Source organism: Balaenoptera physalus, assembly GCF_965194825.1.
Source record: "Balaenoptera physalus genome assembly, chromosome: 19".
NCBI lineage: Eukaryota > Metazoa > Chordata > Mammalia > Artiodactyla > Balaenopteridae > Balaenoptera > Balaenoptera physalus.
The window spans coordinates 8,928,405-8,951,436 of record NC_138900.1 but is presented as its reverse complement, the minus strand read 5'-3'; the positions used below and the strand labels follow the sequence as shown (position 1 = coordinate 8,951,436).

At 49.1% G+C, this 23,032-nt stretch overlaps 1 protein-coding gene and 1 long non-coding RNA gene across 2 annotated transcripts; one reads left to right on the top strand and one right to left on the bottom strand.

Annotated features, from left to right (window-relative positions):
- Positions 1-37: 37 nt before the first annotated feature.
- On the bottom strand, positions 38-2,419 carry TMEM160 (transmembrane protein 160). The gene is made up of 3 exons (XM_082438272.1): positions 2,171-2,419; positions 937-1,029; positions 38-385 (listed from the first exon to the last, which is right to left on the bottom strand). Exons 1-3 carry the CDS (start codon positions 2,376-2,378, stop codon positions 120-122), a joined length of 567 nt encoding a protein of 188 aa, XP_082294398.1. The 5' UTR covers positions 2,379-2,419; the 3' UTR covers positions 38-119.
- An 8,310-nt stretch (positions 2,420-10,729) lies between these two features.
- On the top strand, positions 10,730-16,035 carry LOC309648463. Its single transcript, XR_014256672.1, has 3 exons — positions 10,730-14,565; positions 14,906-15,243; positions 15,590-16,035. It is a non-coding gene; the product is annotated as an uncharacterized lncRNA (long non-coding RNA).
- The last annotated feature ends 6,997 nt before the right edge of the window (positions 16,036-23,032 follow it).

The following is a 23,032-nucleotide window of genomic DNA, read 5'->3' as shown; positions in this document are numbered from 1 at the left end:
GCATCCCCGCAAAAGCAACCACCACTCGGAATCGGGAGCGAGGGAAGGGTCAGGTTTTAATGTCCCGGTCCTCGGGCCCCGGCAGTCCAGCGCCCGGCCGTTCCCCGCGGCCCTGCGGCTCACTCCGGTGGCGGCCGGCCCGCCTCGTCTGGCCCTTCCGCCGCGGCGGTCCCGTCGTCTTCGGGCACCAGTTCCACGTCCAGCTCCAGCTGGCCCATGTAGAGGCCGACGGCACAAGCCCAGAGCAGGCCGGCGGCCAGCACGGCGCCCACGCCTGCGGCCGCGCCCCCCAGCGAGAGCTGCATGGGCCCCCGCAGCGCCGCCAGGCCCACCACATAGGAGGCGCCGCCCCACACCACACACAGGCCGCCCAACAAGAAGAAGCCTGTGGGACAGAGTGTGGGCCGGCGTCAGGGAGGCTGACGCTGGGGACCCAGGCCGTTCACGGGACTGAGGTGGCGTTAGAAAGGGGATGGGGCACACTCAAGAGCGGGGTAGGGGTCAGGGACAGTACAGAGCCAAGGTCGGGAACAGGAGAAAGAATCGGAGGGGTGGCTAGGCTTGGAGGTGGGGGGCTGGTCTGAGAGCAAAGATAAGGTCGAAGGGGAAGGGGCAGGGGCAGGACCAGGCTGGGGGTGGGGCTGGGACAGGGACCCTCATCTTTGTTGAGAAGTCAGATTGGAAAGGATGAGGACCCACAGCCCTGCCCTGAGCCACCCCCTCTGGTGGGTCCAGTGCCCAGGAGGTAGGGATGGGGTGGGTAGAAGGTGGGCACTCACAAGTGAAGGTGAGGCCGCTTCCGGTGGGGGAAGAATGAGGGGTTCTAGCGACGTTTACTCTGGGGGGGTGATGGGATGGGGCAGGAGTCTACCTTCCCCAGTGGGGGAGGGAGCGCCCACACTCCCTGGTGGGGGCGACAGTGGGGTCTGCACTCACCGTAGGCGGCCTCCCGACCCATATCACTCTGCATGAAGGAGATGACCCCGATGCCTGATGCCAGGAGGCCATTGCGGAACCAGGAGAGGAAGGCTGGAGGGGGTGGGGCGGGGCAGAGAAATCAGCATCAGCCCAAACCCTGCTCTGCAGCCCCCCAGCCCAGACAGTCAAACTGAGGGGCGCCTCTTCATCTCACCACCCAGTCTGGCCCCAAATCCCCACCTTGTCCTGGCGGTCCGCCTACCAAACCCTATCCCCCGAAAACCCTCTCTCGTCTCCATCTCTGAGCCCCTACCCACCCCAAACTCTGCAACACCAAAGATTCAAGACAGTCTGCAGAATCTGGCCGAGGATCTAAGATCAAAATTGCAGAACCTAAATCTGAGGACAGGAAGGTCCCAAGAGGTCATCTTGGTCAACGTCCTCCCCACATCTGTATCCCCAAGGGGTGCCCCCTCACTTCTTCCTCAGACCTCCCGACAAATTTTTACCCCCCCACTCCCCCAGGCCTCTCTCCAGCCTCCCCCTTCAGTTTTCTGAAACCTCACTATCTGCTGCTGGGTATGCTCTTCCTTGGCGTCATTCATATCCATTCAAGTTCTTGGTGTGGCACTAACGGGGACTAGCCGGGTCACAATCCCCCCAACCCCTACCCCATCCTGTACCTACAAAACCAGTCCTCTCCAATCCGGACCCCCACCGCCCACATGAGGCCCCGCCCCCTGCAGCCAGGACCAGCACGCCCTCCAATCAGCCCAGAGATTTTCTTCTATTGGTTGTTCCCTCTTCTAATCCGCAACTTCCTCCCTCTTCTGTGGGGCTCCACGCTCCCGCTTTATGCAGAGTGGTCGCCTCTTTAATCTGAACTGGCCCCTCCAACGAGGCCCCCTCTTGTAGGCAACTCCCCCGCCCATAGCCCTCTTTGGAAGCCTCTCCCACCCAGACAGCGCAGTTTGATAAGGCTGCCCGTCCTGGCCCGACCAACCTCTCCAATCCCTACTGCACCCCATAAACCGGACCCACGGTCCCATCCACAAGCCCTTCTCCTATGCGGACAGACTGCGCTCTTGCAGCCAGCGCTTCCCTGCGCTTACACGGAAGCCCTTCTCCCTCCTGAGCCCGGGCCCCGTTTCCAGCAGAAATCCCACCACCATCCTCCACTCGCGCGCGCGGACAGCTCAGCTATGCGGAACCCCCTCTCCCATCCGGGCCGACCCCAGCCACAGCCCCAGACCTGTCTCATGAGCCTTCCGGAGGAGCCAGGCGTCTGCGCGGTCCAGCTCGGACACTGGGGGCGGCGAAGCCCCAGCGCGGGGGCCGTGGCCAGGAGCAAAGGACCCCCGGGCGCCCCCGCTCCGGGGCCGCGGAGGCGGCAGCAGCGCCCCCCGGAAGCGGAGTCGGGCAAGGCGGGCAGCCCGAGCCCACCACCAGCCACCTCCCATGGTTCGCACTACGGCCGCGGCGCACCGCACCGCCCCATGGGCCGCCCGTAGGCTGAAGCGCACGTCACTCAGGCTTAGCTGCTCATCTATTGGTTTTGCGTGTGCCACTCAGGTCCGGTGCGCACTGTCCACTGGTTGAAATAGCGGTGATCCCTCCTCTGTCATCTGTGCCGGTACTGTGCGTCCCACCTTGCTTCTGGGGCTGGACTTCGAATCCCAGCGTTCATTGCGCAGGGGGAAGGCCGGTCTTCAGAAGTCGGAGGCGCGAAATCTACCGGGACTTGTAGTTTTTGTTAATACCTTTAATAGCCAAAAAACAAAACAAAACTCGTGGTGCTTAATGTAGAACCTTTGCAAAATCTCGAAGAGCCCAGAGGAGAAAGTAAAATTCAACATTAATCCCACCAATGAGCGGTTACTGCTAATATTTTGTTGTACCCCTATTCCGCCTTTTTTCTAGGCGGGTGTAAAAGGTTGCCGTTTGACAAATTAATATTTTTCATATGGTAGCAGTCAATCGTGAATATTGACCGGTGGCATTGGATATTTTTCCATAGCATAATTTTTTTTTATTTTAAAATTTTTATTTATTTTGAACATGGTACAAGATGCAAGTTACAAAGTGATCTAATGAAAAGTAATTCACATCCGGTGCCCCCAGCCAGTCCCCATCCCCTGTTCCGCAGCAAGTTTAAAGCTTCACACTGATGCATTATAAGGACGTACCACAAGTTATTCCAAGCCCTAGATTGTTTCCAATTTTTCCTGCTATAAATAATTGTTTCCTTTTAGGTCTAAGCCAATGTCTGAGTTGAGAGGGACCTGATTTAACTGTCAGATTTCAGCAGCCAGCTTCCGCCTCTGGGTCCACAGATGGCTTTATATATGCCCTTATTACAGTGTTGTAATGATTTCTATACTTATCTGTCCCTGCCATCAGGCTGTGAGCTTCCAGTGGACTGGGTCCTTGATCAACAGATCTCCATGTCCCTCCATTCAATATAGGTAGGGGACTTGGTAAATAATAATAGCAAACATTTATTAATGACTTTCTCTGTGCCAGGAATTGTGCTAGGCACATTATGTGCATAATGTCATTTAACCCTATCATAACCCTAGGAGTTAAGGATTAGAACATTCCCTCTTTTATAGAGGGAAAAAAACATAAGGCTCAGAGAAGTGAGGTAATAAAAGTTAATGTTTGTTGAGCACTAACCATGTCAGACACTGTGCTCTTCCTTTACATGGATACTCTCATTAAGTCCTCAACCCTAGGTAATATGTACCATTATTATCCCCATTTTACAGAGAAGGAAGAGGAGAGGTTAAATTAGTTGCCCTAAATCACACAGTTAATTAAAGTCCAACACCAAATTACTAGCCCCTGTGCCATGTGTCTTATATGCATTCATTCATTTAACAAGTGTTTACTGAGAAATTGCTCTCTGACAGCATTATGCTACACATTTGGTATAAATCAGTGAACAGATAAAATTCTCTGCCCTGAACTTCCTCAATCTGATAAAGGGCATCTACAAAAAAACCTACAACCAGCATCATTCTTAGTTGTAAAATATTTACTACTTTTCCCTTAAAATTGGAAATAAATCAAGGATTTCCACTCCCACCACTTCTGATCAAAATTATATTGGAGAGCCTAGCTAGTGCAATAAGGCAAGAAAAATAAAGGGCATAAAGATCAGAAGGAAGAAGTAAAACTCAATATTTACATGTGATGTAATTTTTTTTTATTTGGATGCTCATCTTGTGGGATCTTAGTTCTCTGACCAGGGACTGAACCTGGGCCCTCAGCAGTGAAAGCATGGAGTCCTAACCACTGTACTGCCAGAGAATTCCTGTGATGTGATTGTTTATATAGAAAATTCTAAGGAATCGAAATAACTACTGAAACTAATAAATGAATTTAGCAAGGCTGCAAGATACATGATCAATATACAAAAATCAGTCTTATGTTAATATACTTGCAGGAAACCATTGTAAAGTGAGATTTAAAATAATTCCCTTTACAATTAGCATCAAAAACAAAAATACTGGGACTTCCCTGGTGGTCCAGTGGTTAAGATTTCGCCTTCCAATGCAGAGGGTGCAGGTTTAATCCCTGGTTGGGGAGCTAAGATCCCACATGCCTCGCAGCCAAACACCAAAACATAAAACAGAAGTAATATTGTAACAAATGCAATAAAGACTTAAAAAAAAAATGGTCCACATCAAAAAAATCTTTAAAAAAATACTTAGGAATAAATTTAACAAAAGATGTGCAAGATTTCTATACTGAAAACTACAAGATACTGTTGAGACACATTAAAGAAGATCTAAATAAATGGACATGTATAGACCATGTTCATGGATTGGAAATTTCCTTGCTTTCACGGAGCTTACATTCTAGATCAGTGATCCCCAACGTTTTTGGCACCAGGGACTGGTTTCATGGAAGACCAGTTTTCCACAGACGGGGGGGTGGAGGAGTGGTTCAGGTGGTAATGCGAGCGATGAGGAGCAGCAGATGAAGCTTTGTTCGCTCGCTGCTCACCTCCTGCTGTGCGTGCCTGTTCCTAACAGGCCACCGACCGATACCAGTCCATGGCCTGGGGGTTGGGGACCCCTCTTCTAGAGGGGAAGGCAGAAAATAAGCAATAAATATGCTAAATAAGTAAATTCTAGGGAATGTCTGGGACACTAGAGGAGTCCAGATAAGGCACCTAACCCTGCCTGGATGTGGGGTCAACAGGGGGTGCCTAAGTTGAAACTGGAACTATGAATAGGCATGGACCAGGTAAAGCATGATCAGAGACTTGCAGAAAGAATCTGGGGCCCAGGAAAGATTCCTGTGAGTGTAGGAAACTGAACATAACAATAAAATAAATGCCGATTATTTACCATCATGAGAGAGTTTCCTTAGTTTCTTGTGGGCAGCTGTGATAATTATATTGTCTGAGATGACCTAGAGTGTGTAGAGATCTTTTGAATCCAGAAAAGCAGCTCTCTGCTCTCCCTAACCCCAACCAGAGCAAGGCATCGATAATCTTAACTCTCCAAAATCACCCCATTTAGCTCCTGGGTCACCTTTAATTCCTGATCCTGTGCACTAGGGAGCTATGGCGCTATGGAGGATTTATGCAGGGAACAGACAATGTTTAATTTATCTGTTAAGAAAATCACTCTGTCTCTCTTTGGAGGATGGATTGTAGCAGGGAGAGATCAGAAACTTGCAAAAGGACGGGTTACCATATCAATACCTATCTATTTCTCTCCAATCCTTCCCTAGTCCAAACCCTTGTTATCTTTCACCTGGACACCTGAAAAAAAGCTCATTCAATGATCTAAAGACCGCCCCTAAAGTAGATTCTCCATTTATTAATTCAGCAAATATTTACTGATTACCTACTATGTACCAACCTCTGTTTGAGACACTGAGGATATAGCAGTGAACAAAATAGAAAACTGTCCCAGCCACTGTGGACATGACACTATTGGGGAAGGGAGACAAAGGAATAATTAATGTAATTTCAGGTAGTGTCAAATCCATGAAGAAAATAAGTCAAGGTGATGAGCTAGAAAATGATGAGAGAGTGTGGCCGCCAGCCTCTAAGATGATCCAGTGATCTTCACACTTTGTATAGTCCTTCTTTGTTTGTTTTGTTTTTAATTTATTTATTTATTTATTTATTTATTTATTTATTTATTTATTTATTTATTTTTGGCTGCATTGGGTCTTCGTTGCTGTGTGCAGGCTTTCTCTAGTTGTGGCAAGCGGGGGCTACTCTTTGTTGTGGTAAGCGGGCTTCTCACTGCGGTGGTTTCTCTTGTTGCAGAGCATGGGCTCTAGGCATGTGGGCTTCAGTAGTTGTGGCATATGGGCTCAGTAGTTGTGGCTCACAGGCTCTAGAGTGCAGGCTCAGTAGTTGTGGCGCATGGGCTTAGCTGCTCTGTGGCATGTGGTATCTTCCTGGACCAGGGCTTGAACCTGTGTCCCCTGCATTGGAAGATGGATTCTTAACCACTGTGCCACCAGGGAAGTCCCTGTTTTGTTTTGTTTTGTTTTTTAATTTATTTGGCTGCACCGGATCTTAGCTGCAGCACGCGGGATCTTCGTTGCCACGTGCAGGATCTAGTTCCCTGACCAGGGATCGAACCCGGGCCCCCTGCATTGGGAGTGCAGAGTCTTAACGACTGGACCACCAGGGAAGTCCCCTGTATAGTCTCTTGCCACATCCAATCAGGACTGCTCTGTGTGACCAATAGAATGCTGTGGAAGTGATAGAATGTGACTTCCAAGGCTGGATCCCAAAAGACATTACGACTTCCACCTTGGTCTCTTGAATCACCTTTTCTGTGGGAAACTGGCTGCCACATTGTGAGGACACTCAAGCATCTTTGCGGAGCGGCCCACATGGAGAGGAACTGAGGCCCTAGCCAACAGCCAGCAACAGCTTGCCAGCCACACAGGTGAACCTCCTTGGAAGTGGATCCTCCAGTCCCTGTCAAGTCTTTGGATGACCACAGCCCCAGCCCAAGGTCATGGGAGACCCCGAGCCAGAACCACCTAGCTAAGCCATTCCTGTAGGATTCCTGACCCACAGAAACTATGTGTGATAATACATTTATTGTTTTAAATAGCTAAGTTTTGAGGATGTGACATGTGAGTAGTAATCTGAGTAACAAGGAGTCAGCCATGAGGTCATGAGGAGGAGGGGTGCTCCAGTCAGAGAGGATAGCAAGTGCAAAGGCCCTGAGGCCGGAGCGTGCTTGACACGCTGGGGAAATAGCCAGGAGGCCAGTATGGTTAGAGCAGAACTAAGCAATGGGGAGAGTGGGAGGAGAGGACGTCGGAGAGAGAATGGGGGGCAGGAGTGGGTTATTGGGGTCTGGTGGGCCATAGTGTGTAATGGGAGCCAGTGGGAGATTTTGAGCTGGGGTGTAGCATGATCTGATGTATGTCTTTTGAATGTGGTGCTGAGGGCTCAGTGGAAAACGGACTTAGCAGCTGGAAGATTTTTTAATTAATTAATTAATTTGGCTGCACCGGGTCTTAGTTGCGGCACACGGGATCTTCATTGCCACATCTGGGATCTTTGTTGCGTCATGTGGGATCTTTTAGTTGCAGCATGCGGGATCTTTTAGTTGTGACATGCCGGATCTAGTTTCAGGACCGGGGATTGAACCCAGCCCCCTGTGCTGGGAGTGTGGAGTCTTAACCACTGGACCACCAGGGAAGCCCCCGGAAGAGGTTTTAAATGAGCATCAAGTGACGTTTCTCCCCAGCTTAAACCCTCCTATGAGGGTGAAGATCTTCCACAGCTTTCCATCACCCTCCAGAACCATGGCTGCAAGGCCGGCTAGGCCAGGCCCCTGTCGACCTCTGCTCCTTCCTCTCCTACTGGGAAGAGCTTGGATTTTATGGAGGGAGAGGCAGGTTGGGGGGTTAAACTTGGGGAGGGAATTCAAATGGGCTGTACTAGATAGTCTGCCTGCTGGCAATGAACACTAAGCATTAAATGGGCTTAAATGGGAACTGAAAATATTTGAAACACATTTTTCACATTTTTGGCTGATGTAAGGTTGTAGGCAGATGAGAAAGGAGAGAAAAAAAAAAGATTAAAGGGTCATTGCAGAGAAAACAAATCCTCTTTAAAGAGACAGAGCTGGCCAATTGCCTCTGCACTTGTGATTCCATCAGTGGTTCTAAAACGAATCAATCGGGAGCTTTAAGAAAAACATTAATGCTCCAGCCCCATCTTGGAGCAACATATTCAGGACCTGCGGATCGCAGGGTGAGATCAGGCATTGGTATCCTTTTACAGTGAATATATTTTTATTCATCACAAGAAAAGAAAATATAATTATGCGATGCGATGGAGGTGCTCCAACACTGCAGTGGTAATCATACTGCAATATGTAATTGTATGTATAGATCAAGGTGTATCAAATCATCACAGTTACAATACAAACTTATACAGTGTTATAGGTCAATTATATCTCCATTTTTAATTTTTTTTTTTTTTTTTTTTTTTGCCACGCCACGCAGCTTGTGGGATTTTAGTTCCCTGACCAGGGATTGAACCTAGGCCCTCGGCAGTGAGAGTGTGGAGTCCTAACCACTGGACCACCAGGGAATTCCCTAAACATTTTTTTAAAGAATATATTTTTATCAAGAACTGACTAAAAAAAAAAAAAAAAAAAAAAAAGAAAGGGACTTCCTTGGTGGCACAGTGGCTAAGAATCCGCCTGCCAATGCAGGGGACACAGGTTCAAGCCCTGGTCCGGGAATATCCCACATGCCACGGAGCAACTAAGCCTGTGCTCACAACTACTGAGCCTGTGCTCTAGGGCCTGCAAGCCACAACTACTGAGCCCGTGTGCCACAACTACTGAAGCCCACCCGCCTAGAGCCCATGCTCCGCAACAACAGAAACCACCACAATAAGAAGCTCGCGCACCGCAACGAAGAGTAGCCCCTGCTTGCCGCAGCTAGAGAAAGCCCACTTGCAGCAATGAAGACCCAATGTAGCCAAAAATAAATAAATGCATTTATTAAAAAAAAAAAAAAGAACTGACTAGATGGGGACTTCCCTGGTGGCGCAGTGGATAAGACTCCGTGCTCCCAATGCAGGGGGCCTGGGTTTGATCCCTGGTCAGGGAATGAGATCCCACATGCATGCTGCAACTAAGAGTTCACATGCCACAAGTAAGGAGACTGCCTGCTGCAACTAACAAGCCCACGTGCTGCAACTAAGGAGACTGCCTGCCGCAACTAAGGCCTGGTACAACCAAATAACTAACTAACTAACTAACTAAATATATATATATATATATATATATATCTATAAAGGAACTGACTAGATGTCAGGGACTGTTCCAACACCCATGGACACAATAATGAACCCAATGAACCAAGGAGATAAACGATCAGCTTTGGTGGCAGGACATTTCAGAGTGTGCAGGGGAATTACAATGTCAAGTTGTGAAAACCACAAATAAGGCATTTATTCAGGTTGTCCTTGAACAAGATTTCAACATTTTGTCCAACCAGCTGTTCACGGCCCATCTCTCACCCTCTGTTTTGCTCTACGCAAACGTAAGTCTGGCTTGTCTCCTCCCCCCGGGCCCTCAACTGTAGCTTCCCTCGCTTCCGAAGGACCGAAAGGTGGGACATGCCCCCTAGTCAGCTTCTCCTGAGAACCCGCTGACCCCAGGAAGACACACTTCCTGTGTGTCTTGCAAACCACTGTGGTTACTTTTCCTCATCTAGGCAACTTCTCCTTGACTGCGAAACCCTCTTACCCTAGACAAGCAATGTCTTTTTCTGTCTGATTTTTGAGATGCTTGCAGATTTTTTTTTTTTTTTTTTGCGTTTTTTGGCTGCACCACACGGCTTGTAGGATCTTAGTTCCCCGACCAGGGATTGAACCTGGACCCTTGGCAGTGAAAGAGCGGAGTCTTAACCACTGGACCGCCAGGGAATTCCCGCTTGCAGATTTCGGAGGTCAGAGCATTCTCTCTACTGCAGTGGGCTTTTTGAATAAAGTTAACCCAGTCCGCAGTATTTGACACCTCCAGAAAGTCCTTGTGTGTTCTTCATTAGGTTACTTCCGAGATACCTTCTAGTTTTTTATCGCTCTTGGGAAGGTTATCTGATTTTCTGTTAATTTCCTGGTTGGTTATTGCTGGTATATAGCATTTTTCTTGACTAAATAACACCTCTCCACTTTTTATCCTCCCCACACCCAGGTATTCTCTTCCTTGTAAAAATGACTTCAAGGATGTTCTCCAGAAAGTGAACATGTGAATCCAGGGAAGAGGAGGCTGTGGGTTGTGAGGGTTTTACACGTGAGGGAACAAGGTCTCCCCGTGACAACAATGAGATTCTGGGTAATACTTATCTTCTTCTTCCCATTTTTTTGGTGGGAAGAGGGAGTTTTCCAAAAAATTTTACCATTAAGATTGTTTTGGGGACTTCCCTGGTAGCGCAGTGGTTAAGAACCCGCCTGCTGGGACTTCCCTGGTGGCACAGTGATTGAGAATCTGCCTGCCAATGCAGGGGACACGGGTTCGAGCCCTGGTCTGGGAAGATCCCACATGCCGCAGAGCAACTAGGCCCATGTGCCACAACTACTGAGCCTGCGTGCCACAACTACTGAAGCCCGCGCGCCTAGAGCCCGTGCTCAGCAACAAGAGAAGCCACTGCAATGAGAAGCCCGCGCACCGCAACAAAGAGTAGCCCCCGCTCACCACAACTAGAGAAAGCCCGCGCGCAGCAATGAAGACCCAACGCAGCCCAGAATAAATTAATTAATTAATTAATTTTTTAAAAAAAAGGAATCCTTCTGCCAATTCAGGGCACACGGGTTCGAGCCCTGCTCCGGGAAGATCCCACATGCCGCGGAGCAACTAAGCCCGTGCGCCACAACTACTGAGCCTGCGCTCTAGAGCCCTCGAGCCACAACTACTGAGCCCGCATGCCACAACTACTGAAGCCTACGCGCCTAGAGCCTGTGCTCCGCAACAAGAGAAGCCACCGCAATGAGAAGCCCGTGCACCTCACGAAGAGTAGCTCCCACTCGCCGCAACTAGAGAAAGCCCGCACGCAGCAATGAAGACCCAATAAATAAATAAAATTTTTTTAAAAAGATTGCTTTTGTAACCTGGGGTGGGGGTGGGAGAGAGGAGAAATGTCATTTTGGGTTTTTTTTCCCAGCTTTACTGAGATATAATTGGTGTATAAGATTGGGTTTAAGGTGTACAGTGTGATGATTTGATATACATATATATTGCGAAATGCGTATCACAATATAATGTTAGCTAACACCTCCCTCACTTCACACGGGTACCATTCTTTTCAGTGTGTGTTGAGAACATTTAAGATCTGTTTTTCTATGCTTTCACTGCCGAGGGCGCGTGTTCAGTCCCTGGTGGGGGAACTAAGATCCTGCCAGCCGCGTGGCACGGTAAAGAAAAAAAGTTAAAAGATCTACTGTCTTAGCAACTTTCAAGTATACAAGACAGTACTGTTACCTGTACTCATTAGATCCCCACAATGCATTCATCTTCTAACTGGAAGTTTGTATCCTTTGCCCACCTTCACCTATTTCCCAAGAAACGTCATTCTGAAAGCAGAAATGTCAGGGCAGGTCAAGCCGCAGGGAGTGGCTGGGGCCCTTCCCATTGCCCCCTGAGCTGTTCTGTTCCCTATGGCTTCCTGGATGTTTGCCTCGGCTTCAGCGTCCTATCCATCTCTGGACCTGGATATCCCTCTGGTGGACACAGACTTTCCGCCCACTTGTGGTAAGGAAGAGACATGAGGAGATGACACGGAGGGGTTTGAAGGCTCTGGATGGGAACCTTGTTCTCCCTGCCCCTCAGACCCCACCTAACCCTGAACTTCTCATCCATCTCTCTGCTAAAAGCAACTCCCCTTTCTGATCTCACGACTTCGCCTCCCCAGGCTGCCAGACCTTCCCTCCCTCCACCTTTGTGTCTCCTTCTGGGATTCTTGGGGGTCCCCTCACACAGTCCCTTCCCCTCCCTCCCACTTCCTTGGCCCCCAGCCCATCCAAGGATCAAGACTCTCCTTTAGTGTCTCCACTTACCTGAAAATTATCCTACTACACTGATTTGGTTAGAACAAGAGAATTTTCTGCGAAATGCTAGTAAATTGTCATCATCAGTCTACAAATCTATGATTTCCATGTGAATGATGTCCTTTTAGGTGCGATGTCCTTGTTCAGTGTTAAACCTGCACAACTGTACAAGGCGATCATATGTCCTATACACCTGGCAGGTGCCCAGAGAGCTGGGTCTTTCCTGGACACCCATCCATCCATCCATCCACTCCCTCTCCAGGCTTTCCTGAGTTCCTCTCCCACAAGATGTGGTCTGTGTGTTTAGCTCTTAGATGACCGCTGGCTTGGAGCACTGGCTATTTGTCTTAACAAAGTCCTTCATGAAGACACATCAGATCATCCATGATGTGTAGCAGAAGCAACAGACAGAAGGCTGGATAAAGTGAGCTGTGTGGGGAAGAGAAAGGTGAAGTAGAGCCCTGTCAGGGAAGATGCAGAGCTTGCTCTTCCAATTTCTGGGACACACTGGGGAGAAAGGGAGGTGCCCAGGGTGAAGCAGGGCTTAGTGGGAAGGGGTCTTCTCCCCCCTCCCCTCTTCCTCCACCAGCTTGTCCCATCTCTTCCTCACTGCAGACCCTCCTCTATAGTTGTGCTGTGACTCTGAGGACACCACAGGGTGACGGCTGGGTCCCCTACAAGAGTAACAGCTCACGCAGCAGAAGGTTTCACATGCCCCTCAAAGACAGCAGATGCCTGGGGCACGAAAAAGAGAGTCAGTATGTTAGATCCACACTCGCTGCCCTCCTATACCTTCCTCTCTACAACAGGGGCCAGAAGCCTGCAAACTACATTTCTCCATCTCCTTTGCCAGCTGGTTTCCTGTTAGTTTCTGGCAGTTGGAAGGCATAAAAAGCAAGAAGCTTTTTCTCCCCCTGGCTTCTGGTGACGCCCTGAGGGATGGTTGCCAAGCTCAAGCTCCAGGAGCCCTGCTCAGGCAGCCTGGTTCCTACTTCAGCAACATAACAGTCTCTGGGTGACACCATCATTTTCTTGTTACACTGACCCTGGGGATCCTAGCAGCTTCCTGCAGCGACTAATCGGTGGTAACCCGATTATGCCTCTTTTACTCCTCCAGCCCTTCCAGCCTCTTGGTGTCCAATTCCCTGTATTACATTCCCTCTGGTTTAAATGCCTGGAGTGGTTTCAGTTTTCCTGATCAGATACTGATCAAGAGGGAAGGAAAGGCATTGCTCTGGATTCCTCTGACAACCGCAAGCCCTGGGGCATGGCATCTCTTCCTTGGAGCTGCTCTCTCTCCCCAAGAGTAAGATGACTCTGGAGCCAGACTGTCTGTATTTGGAGACTGACTTTGCCACTCAGTAGCTGTTGATCTAGGACAAGTTGCTTAGTCTCTCTGGGCCTCAATTTCTTCATTTGTGAAATGGGAACATAATAAGACCTACTTCATGGAGTTCTGAAAATTATTCAATACATGCAAACACCCAGACCAGGGCCAGCACCATCTCACGTACTGTGTGTGTATGTGTTAGCGGTTATTGTTTTAGTACATGTGATAGCATATGAGGCCTTAAAATGGTTCTGGCTGTCTGTTGTATACCGACTCAGGTGACCCCAGGTAAGTTAGTTCCCTGTCTGTTTTTTTGCGTTCCCTGTAAAGTGAGGATTTAGCATGGAATGGTAGAACAGAGTTACGCAGTTTTCTGTGTATATAATCTAATCTTCTTAGGAGCTACGTTTTTCTTTTGTTTTGTTTTGTTTGTTTGTTTGTTGGCTGCACAGCTTGCGGGATCTTAGTTCCCTGACCAGGGAGTAAACCTAGTGTTCCCTGCAGTGGAAGCACCAGGGAAGCCCTGGAATTTCTTATTTAACTTTTTATTAAAGCATCACACACATCCAGAAAAGTACAAAGATCACGGCACATAACTCGATGAATTTTTTAAAAATCACACCCCACATCACCAGCTCCCCGATTGAGAAATAAACATGATCAGTGCCCCCAGGGGACCCTTCGAGCCCCTTCTTAGTCACTGTAGCCACTGCCAAGGGTAAGCCCCTGAATGACTTTAATACCACAGATTAGTTTAGTCTGTGTATTTGTTTCCCATGGCTGATATTATAAATTACCACGAAGTTAGTGGCTGAAAGCAAATGCAAATTAATTTTTTTGTTAACAATTCTAGAGATCAGACATCTAAAATCAAGGTGTTGGGACTTCCCTGGTGGCGCAGTGGTTAAGAATCCGCCTGCTAATGCAGGGGACACGGGTTCAAGCCCTGGTCCAGGAAGATCCCACATGCCACAGAGCAACTAAGCCCACGTGCCATAGCTACTGAGCCTGTGCTCTAGAACCCACGAGCCACAACTACTGAGCCCGCGTGCTGCAACTACTAAACCCTGCGCGCCTAGAGCCCGTGCTCCGCAACAAGAGAAGCCACTGCAATGAGAAGCCTGCGCACCGCAACGAAGAGTAGCCCCTGTTCGCCGCAACTAGAGAAAGCCTGCGTGCAGCAACGAAGACCCAATGCAGCCAAAAATAAATAAATAAAATAAATAAAAATTTAAAAAATAAATAAAATAAAATCAAGGTGTCGGGGCTTCCCTGGTGGTGCAGTGGTGGAGAATCTGCCTGCCAATGCAGGGGACACGGGTTCGAGCCCTGGTCTGGGAAGATCCCACATGCCGCGGAGCAACTAGGCCCGTGAGCCACAACTACTGAGCCTGCGCGTCTGGAGCCCGTGCTCCGCAACAAGAGAGGCCGCGATAGTGAGAGGCCCACGCACCGCGATGAAGAGTGGCCCCCGCTCGCCACAACTAGAGAAAGCCCTCGCACAGAAACGAAGACCCAACACAGCCAAAAATAAAATAAATAAATAATAAATAAATAAATAAATAAAATTTAAAAAAAATGTTTTAAAAAAAATCAAGGTGTCAGCAGGGCTGCTCTCCTTCTAAAGGCTTCAGGGGAGAATCTGTTTCCTTGCCTTTTCCAGCTTCAAGAAGCTACTTTCACTCCTTGGCTCGTGGCCCCTTCCTGGAATCACGCCAACCTCTGCTTCCATTGCTACATCTACTACTCTGATCTCCTGCTTCTCTCTTATAAGGACCCTTGTGATTACACTGGGCCCGCCCAGATAATGTAGGCTCATCTCCCCATCTCAAGATCCTTAACTCAGTCACATCAGCAAAGTTTCTCTGCCCTGGAATGTAGCATTCACAGGTTCCAGGAATTAGGACACGTACGGAAGTGTTCTTATAAGAGGGAGGCAGGGGCTTCCCTGGTGGCGCAGTGGTTGAGAATCTGCCTGCTAATGCAGGGAACACGGGTTCGAGCCCTGGTCTGGGAGGATCCCACATGCCGCGGAGCGGCTGGGCCCGTGAGCCACAACTACTGAGCCTGCGTGTCTGGAGCCTGTGCTCCGCAACAAGAGAGGCCGCGATAGTGAGAGGCCCGCGCACAGCGATGAAGAGTGACCCCCACTTGCCACAACTAGTGAAAGCCCTCGCACAGAAACGAAGACCCAACATAGCCATAAATTAAAAATAAATAAATAAATAAAAATTTAAAAAAAAAAATAAAAGTTTAAAAAAAAAAAAAAAAATAAGAGGGAGGCAGGAGGATCAGTTAATAGAAGAAGACGTGACAACAGAAGCAAGAGGTCAATTCTCCCCTGAGCACTCCAGAAAGAACACAGCCCTGCCAACACTTTTATTTTATTTTATTTTATTTTTGTGGTCACGCTGCATGGCTTGTGGGATCTTAGTTCCCCGGCCAGCAATTGAACCTGGGCCCTGGCAGTGAAAGTGCGGAGTCCTAACCACTGGACCACCAGGGAATTCCCCCAACACCTTGATTTTAGACTTCTGGTCTTCAGAACTATAAGAGAATAAATTTGCATTGTTTTTAAGCCACTGAGTTTGTCGTAATTTGTTACAGTTACAACAGTGAACAAATACAGTTATCAAGCTTGACAATGAATACAGTTGCCAGAAATTGGGAGGTCTTGAGAGGAAAGTAAATGGAATGATTTGTAATTTTTAAAAAATATTTATTTATTTATTTAAGCTCCGCTGATTCTTAGTTGCGGGACACGAGATCTTCATCGCGGCACGTGAGTTTTTTATAGTTGTGGCATGCGGACTCTTAGTCGCGGCGGGCAGACTTAGTTGCAGCATGCATGTGGGATCTAGTTCCTCGACCAGGGATCGAACCCAGGCCCCCAGCATTGGGAGAGCAGGAGACTTACCCACTGGACCACCAGGGAAGTCCCATGATTTGTAATTGTAATCATTCTAACAAGGAGCCCCAGTTAGGGTTTAGAGCTGTGCCGTCCAACGTGGCAGGCACTGGGCACATGTGGCTCTTTAAATTTAAACTTAAAAACGAGAAGTCAGGGACTTCCCTGGTGGCGCAGTGGTTAAGAATCCGCCTGCCAATGCAGGGGACATGGGTTCGAGCCCTGGTCCGGGAAGATCCCACATGCCACGGAGCAACTAAGCTCATGTGCCACAACTACTGAACCTGTGCTCTAGAGCCCGTGAGCCACGAGTACTGAAGCCCACGCACCTAGAGCCCCCGCTCTCTGCAACTAGAGAAAGCCCGCGTGCAGCAACGAAGACTGCAACTAGAGAAAGCCCGCGTGCAGCAACGAAGACCCAATGCAGCCAAAAATAAATATAAATAAATAAATTTATAAAAAAAAAAAAAAAACGAGAAGTCAGTGCCTCAGTTGCACTGGCCACACTTCAAGTGCTCAGTGGCCACATGTGCCCAGTGGCTGTCATATTGGACAGCACCGGAGAGAGAACATTTTCATCATTGTGGAACATTCTAGTGGGCACTGCTGTTTGAGAGAATCAGACACAGAGAATGAGGTGTCATAGTATTTAGAAGAGCAGCCTGAAAGTAAGGGGGAGGGAAGGGAGCAGGAAGTTGGCAGGAAATACCTAAAGTTGACATATTTCGAGAGAAACAGAGTAACCACCAGAAGAAATAAGAAAGAATGTGAAAGCTTTTGCTTTTCAGGTGGGCTACTGGGGATATGGTGGAATGGACCGGGCGGGCGCTAAGGACTGAACTGTGTCTTCCCAAAATTCCTATGTTGAAGCTCTAACCCTCAATGTGACTGTATTTGGAGATGGGGCCTTTAAGGAGGTAATTAAGGTTACATGAGGTCATAGGTTGGGGCCCTGATCCAATAGGATTAGGGTCCTTAGAGGAGACACCAGTTTTCTCCCTCTCTTGGCCCAACAAACCCTCATCCCTGGGTCCCACCCCACCCCACCCCCAGCTCACTCATTGGCTGGAACAGTCTTAGGGGCGTGGCCTCCACACAAACCTGGTGGTGAATCTCTGGGTGCCACAACCAAGGCCTTAAGATAATGACGCTCCCTGCGGTGAGAGATCCAAGCCACCACACCTCCTCAGCTGGTAATGTAACCCGTGGCATGGCACCTGCAAACAATGAGGGATGCCCGGGAGAAATGGGGAGGGCTGATGTGGAAAACATTAGTCCTGGCCTCCAAATATTTCCAGCTCTCTGCCTCCTGGCCACTTGGTAGAATTGCACCTCCCCATCCCCTTGAAGTTAGGCTGGCCCCCTTACTTGCTTTAGCTAATGAAACGTAGCCAAAGCAAAGTCCTTGGCTTTGGGGAGGAAGCGTTTAAGAGCTGGTGGGCTCTTCTCCACCTCCCTCGCTGCTGCCAAGTTGTTCCAGGGGTAGTGCTTCAGCCAACCTGGGTGCCTCGGTGAATGTGATGAGCAGAGCCTCCTGATGACCTGTGGATGAGCCACTGAGAGTTGGGAGTCTGTGTTTCTGCAGCATAAACTCGCCCGTCCTTACCAATACAACTGATACGCTCCAAATCTAAAAAAAAATTGTTGGGCTTCCCTGGTGGCACAGTGGTTAAGAATCCGCCTGCCAAAGCAGGGGACACGGGTTTGAGCCTTGGTCCGAGAAGATCCCACATGCCACGGAGCAACTAAGCCCGTGCACCACAACTACTGAGCCTGCACTCTGGAGCCCACGAGCCACAACTACTGAGCACACATGCCACAACTACTGAAGCCCGCGCACCTAGAGCCTGTGCTCCGCGACAAGAGAAGCCACTGCAATGAGAAGCCCGTGCACCGCAACGAAGAGTAGCCCCCGCACGCTGCAACTAGAGAAAGCCCGCGTGCAGCAACGAAGGCCCAACGCAGCCAAAAATAAATAAATAAAATAAATAACTTTATTTAAAAAAAAGAATTTGTTTCCGAGTATCGTTAAGAAATGCTCACCAGGCTCACACCATGGACAGCGCTGTTGGGAGAAAAAGCAGCTAGCTCATTTTCCCCTAGGTGGGTCTTTTGCAAATACCCAGTAAAGTGTTCCTAGGGATCTTATTGAATGATCATATCTCATCCAAAAGGTTTTATTGCTAGGTGAGAAATACTCTAGTAGCAGCAAGCGTGGCACACGCATCCCAGGACAGATGTCAGAGGGAGTTGGTAAGGTCCTACAGGACCATCAGACCCTTCTCTGCCCGCATCCCTGGAACCAGCTGAAAGAGTAGTGTAGGGGGTTAAAGGGTGGCCCCCCCAAATATATGTTCACATCCTAAGCCTCTGAACCTATGAATATGACCTTTTTTTGGAAAAAGGATCTTTTCAGATGTAATGCTTAATAATGAGTGTTCTTTTGGGGTGGTGAAAACATTTTGGAGCTAAAAAAATGGTGATGGCTGTACAACATTGTGAATGTACTAAGTGCTACTGAATTGTTCATTGTAAAATGGTTAATTTTATGTGAATTTCACCTCAATTAAAAATAGTAATATTAAATACATTACAAAATAAAGTGCTGGCAAAGATGTAGAGCAAGTGGAAGTCTCATTCACTGTGCTGAGAATTGTAACATGGTATGACCAGTTTGGAAGACAGTTTGGCAGTCTCATAGAACTCAGTGTTCACCTGCTCTATGACCCAGCAATCTCCGTCCTAGGTATTTACCCAAGAGAAATGAACAGCTATGGTCACACAGAGACCTGTACACAAATGTTTACAGCAGCTTTATTTATAACAGCCCCAAAGTAGAAATGGCCAAATATCCCTCAGCAGGTGAGGGAGTGATTGTGGTCCACCGTCCAAGGGGGCACTACACTGCTATGAAAGCAATGAGCTGCCGATATAGGCACCGACCATCCAAGGTTACTTGGATGCAGAAGTAATCTAAGAAGGAAAGAAACCAGAAGAGTGGTTGCCCATGGGAGGGTAAGAGCAGGGAATTACCAGGAAGGGGCATGAGGGAACTTTGTTCTCTAGATTCATAGGGGTTTGGGGTACCTAGCTGGATGCATTTCTCAAAACTCCACGAGTGGGCTTCCCTGGTGGCGCAGTGGTGGAGAATCTGCCTGCCAATGCAGGGGACATGGGTTCAAGCACTGGTCTGGGAAGATCCCACATGCCGCGGAGCAACTAGGCCCGTGAGCCACAACTACTGAGCCTGCGCGTCTGGAGCCCGTGCTCCCAACAAGAGAGGCCGCGATAGTGAGAAGCCCGCGCACCGCGATGAAGAGTGGCCCCTGCTTGCCACAACTAGAGAAAGCCCTCGCACAGAAACGAAGACCCAACACAGCCATAAATAAATAAATAAATTAATTAATTAAAAAAAAAAAAAAAAAAAAAAAACTCCACGAGTGTATATGTAAGATTTGTGCATTTCACGATATGGAAATTCCACCTTAAAAAAAAAAGGGAACGTAAATAAATATTGAACTCTGGTTAATGATACACATGCTGCAGGATTTAAGGTGTTCTGATGTCTGGAACTTATTTTGAAATGCATCCAAAAATATGGGACTTCCCTGGAGTTCCGGTGGTTAAGACCCCGCGCTTCCACTGCAGGGAGCACGGGTTCGATCCCTGGTCAGGGAACTAAGGTCCCACATGCAAAGCAAACAAAACAAAACAAAGAAAACAAAAAAAATGATGTATGGGTGGATGGAGGGATGGACAGTTGGCTAAATGTATGATGAAGCAAGTACAGTAAATGTTCACACCTGTAGAATCTAGGTGGTGGGGCAGGGCAGGCACCCGAGGAACACCTGGCATTCTTTGCTGTTCCCAACCTCCCAATGGAAGGCTCTCAGCCCCACTCACCAGCCGATGCTTGATGGCCACTCCTGTCCCGTTTCAGTTTCCATTTCTTCCTCCAACAGCGATGCGGCTCAGAGCGCCACGTGCTTCCCGAGTGACGTCATCCGTTCCTGCAGCTTTGATGACCAGCTCTGTGGAGGGGCCTCTCACAGCCTGCAGCGCAGAGCTCCAGGTCCAAAGCTGCACTCAGCCCCTTCCGAGACCACCTCCTCCTCCCATGTGCCACCTCAGTAAGGAAACTGCCCTCCTCTGGGCTGCCTCAGACATCCTGTCCTGACCCCTCATCTCTGTCACCTGCCACATCTGACCCAGTTACAACTCCTTTGTGCGCTACTCTCTGAGTCTCAAATCCATCTGATGCCCAGCCCCTTGATTCTCCTGCTTTGTCACCCCACCCGGCTCCCCACTCGCCCTACCCCCACCCCATCTTGCCCTGGCCAACCCATGTCCTACACCTCCGCCAGATGGAACGTTCTGACTCCAGTCGTTACTTGAATACAAGCTCTTCCCTGCCCACGTCTGTAACACAGCCTTCAAGGCTCTCCAGGACCTGCCAACTTCCCAAGCCCCGGGTGCCACCTTCCTTCTCCTTGCACACCTCACCCCAGACAGTGGGTCATTCCTGCTGGAGCCCGGTGCCAAGCACAGGCTCTGGTGCAGAGAAGGTCCATGCCCCAAACACTTGAATGATGCCTGTACCGCCGCTGCGGCTTCCAACTCCTGCACCGCCTTCTTCCTGCACGAGCCCCACGGGTGTTTGCATGTTCACCTTCCAAGCAGCCATGTGCTGGGCCCCAGGACGCTGGATCTTTGATTAGTCTAAGAACCAGATGTCAGACCTCTATTTCCCCTCTTGCCATGGACCAACGTAGGGAGGGGCACACCATCTAATCCAGCCAATGAGACCTGAAAAGAAGACTGAGGGACTTCCAGGAAGCGTTTCCTTGTTCATAGATACATAGAAAGTTTCTTTTCTGCTTCTGCACTTGGCTGGGTGAGGAGGTGAAGGCTGGAAGATGCTCTAGCCATCTTGCCATCACGAGGGGTACTGCTGCCCCAGACCGGCAGTGTGGAAAGATGGGCTGAACCTGAGTGAATTTGGAGTTAACTCTGACTTTACCAACCCTGAAACCACCCTACCTTCTTACCTAAGATGATGGACTCCTGCCTGTTTAAGGCAGCTGAGTTGGAGTTTTTTGGGTTTTTAAAAAAATACTTACTTTTGGCTGCGTCGGGTCTTAGTTGCGGCACATGGGAACTTTCTTTGCGGCACGTGGGCTCCAGAGTGTGCCGGCTCAGTATTCGTGGCGCGCGGGGCTTAGTTGCCCCGCAGCATGGGGGATCTTTGTTCCCTAACCAGGGATCGAACCTGCGTCCCCTACATTGGAAGGCGGATTCTTAACCACTGAACCACCAGGGAAGTCCCCAAATTGGAGTTTTGAGTTACCAGTGAAATCATCCTTACTCGATGTGGATGAATTAGAAGAAATTCAAAGGCTGAACCCTGAATTTTTGACCGAGACCTAGAGCTTACCTGCTTAGACCAGCAATCGGTGTAAGGGCTGTGAGAACCCTTCTCTGAGAAATACCCAGGATCCCAATTAAAGGGCAGGACGGCTCCCCAAAGATGTCCATGTTTTTATCCCAGAACCCATGAATATGTAATTTACATGGCAAAAGTGACTCGGCATACGTGATGAAGGATCTTGAGATGGGGAGATGATCCTGGATTACCCAATCTAATCACATGGGTCTTTAAAAGCAGAGAACCTTTTTCCCAGCTGTGGTCAGAGAAAGGTGTGACAATGGAAGAAGGGCCAGAGACATGTGATGTTGCTGGCTTTGCAGACAGAAGAGGGCCACGAGGCAAGGTGGGTGCGTGGCCTCCAGAAGCTGAAAAAAAGCACGTAAACAGAATCTCCCTGTTCTTCCAGAAAGGCAGGCAGCCCTGGCAACCGTTACATTTTAGCCGAGTGAGACATGTCACGCTTCTGACTTCCAGGACTGTAATGTAACAAGTTCCTGTTTTTGTTTTTTGTTCCCCCACCTCCCCGAGTTCCTGTTCTAAACCACTTGGCTTCTATAATTTATATGGCAGCCATGGAAAATTAATAGAAGCCCATTGAAACACAGAAACCAAAGCAATTCCAAAGAAGACATGGCTACTCTCCAGGCCAAGTCCTGCTCCCTTCTCACCCTCGCCGAGTGCGGCTTCCCCCGAGAAGACCCCTGGTTAACAAGTGGGTAATGTCTGAGTCCGCTGGGGCTGCTATAACAAAATACCACAGTTCTGGAGACTGGAAGTCCAAGATCAAGTGCCAGCAGATTCAGTGTCTGGTGAAGAGCCTCTTCCTGGTTCCCAGATGGCTGTCTTCTTGCCACATCTTCACACGGTGGGAGGGGCGAAGATACTCTGTGGGGTCTCTTTTATAAGGGCACTAACCCCATTCGTAAGGGTTTCATCCTCCTGACCTCATCACTTCCCAAAGGCCCCACCTCCAAACGCCATTGCATTGGGCAACTAGGTTTCAACATATAAATTTTGAGGCGACACAAACAGTCTACAGCAGTTAGAGGGCTCCCGTTTCTCATCCCTAGAAGCCAGCCCAGTTGTCCTGAGTTCATCACCGGCCTCTTCTGTGATCTGTGCGGGAGCAGGACCATGCCTGTGTGGGCCATCTGTGTCCTTAAAGGCCGAGACTGGCCCAGAGCCAGAGCTCAGGCACTGTGGAATGCAGTCGTCAGCTGCTAAGGGAAGCTGAGGCTGTTGGGAGGCACCATTCCCACAGTGTCATCATGAATGTCACCCTGGGACTGGCCACCAAGAAGAGACCCTGGTTTCAAGGTTTCACCCCCACCCCATCATTTCTGGGGCAAGGGATGGTGGGGGCAGCACGGAGAAACAAGACCCACAGGC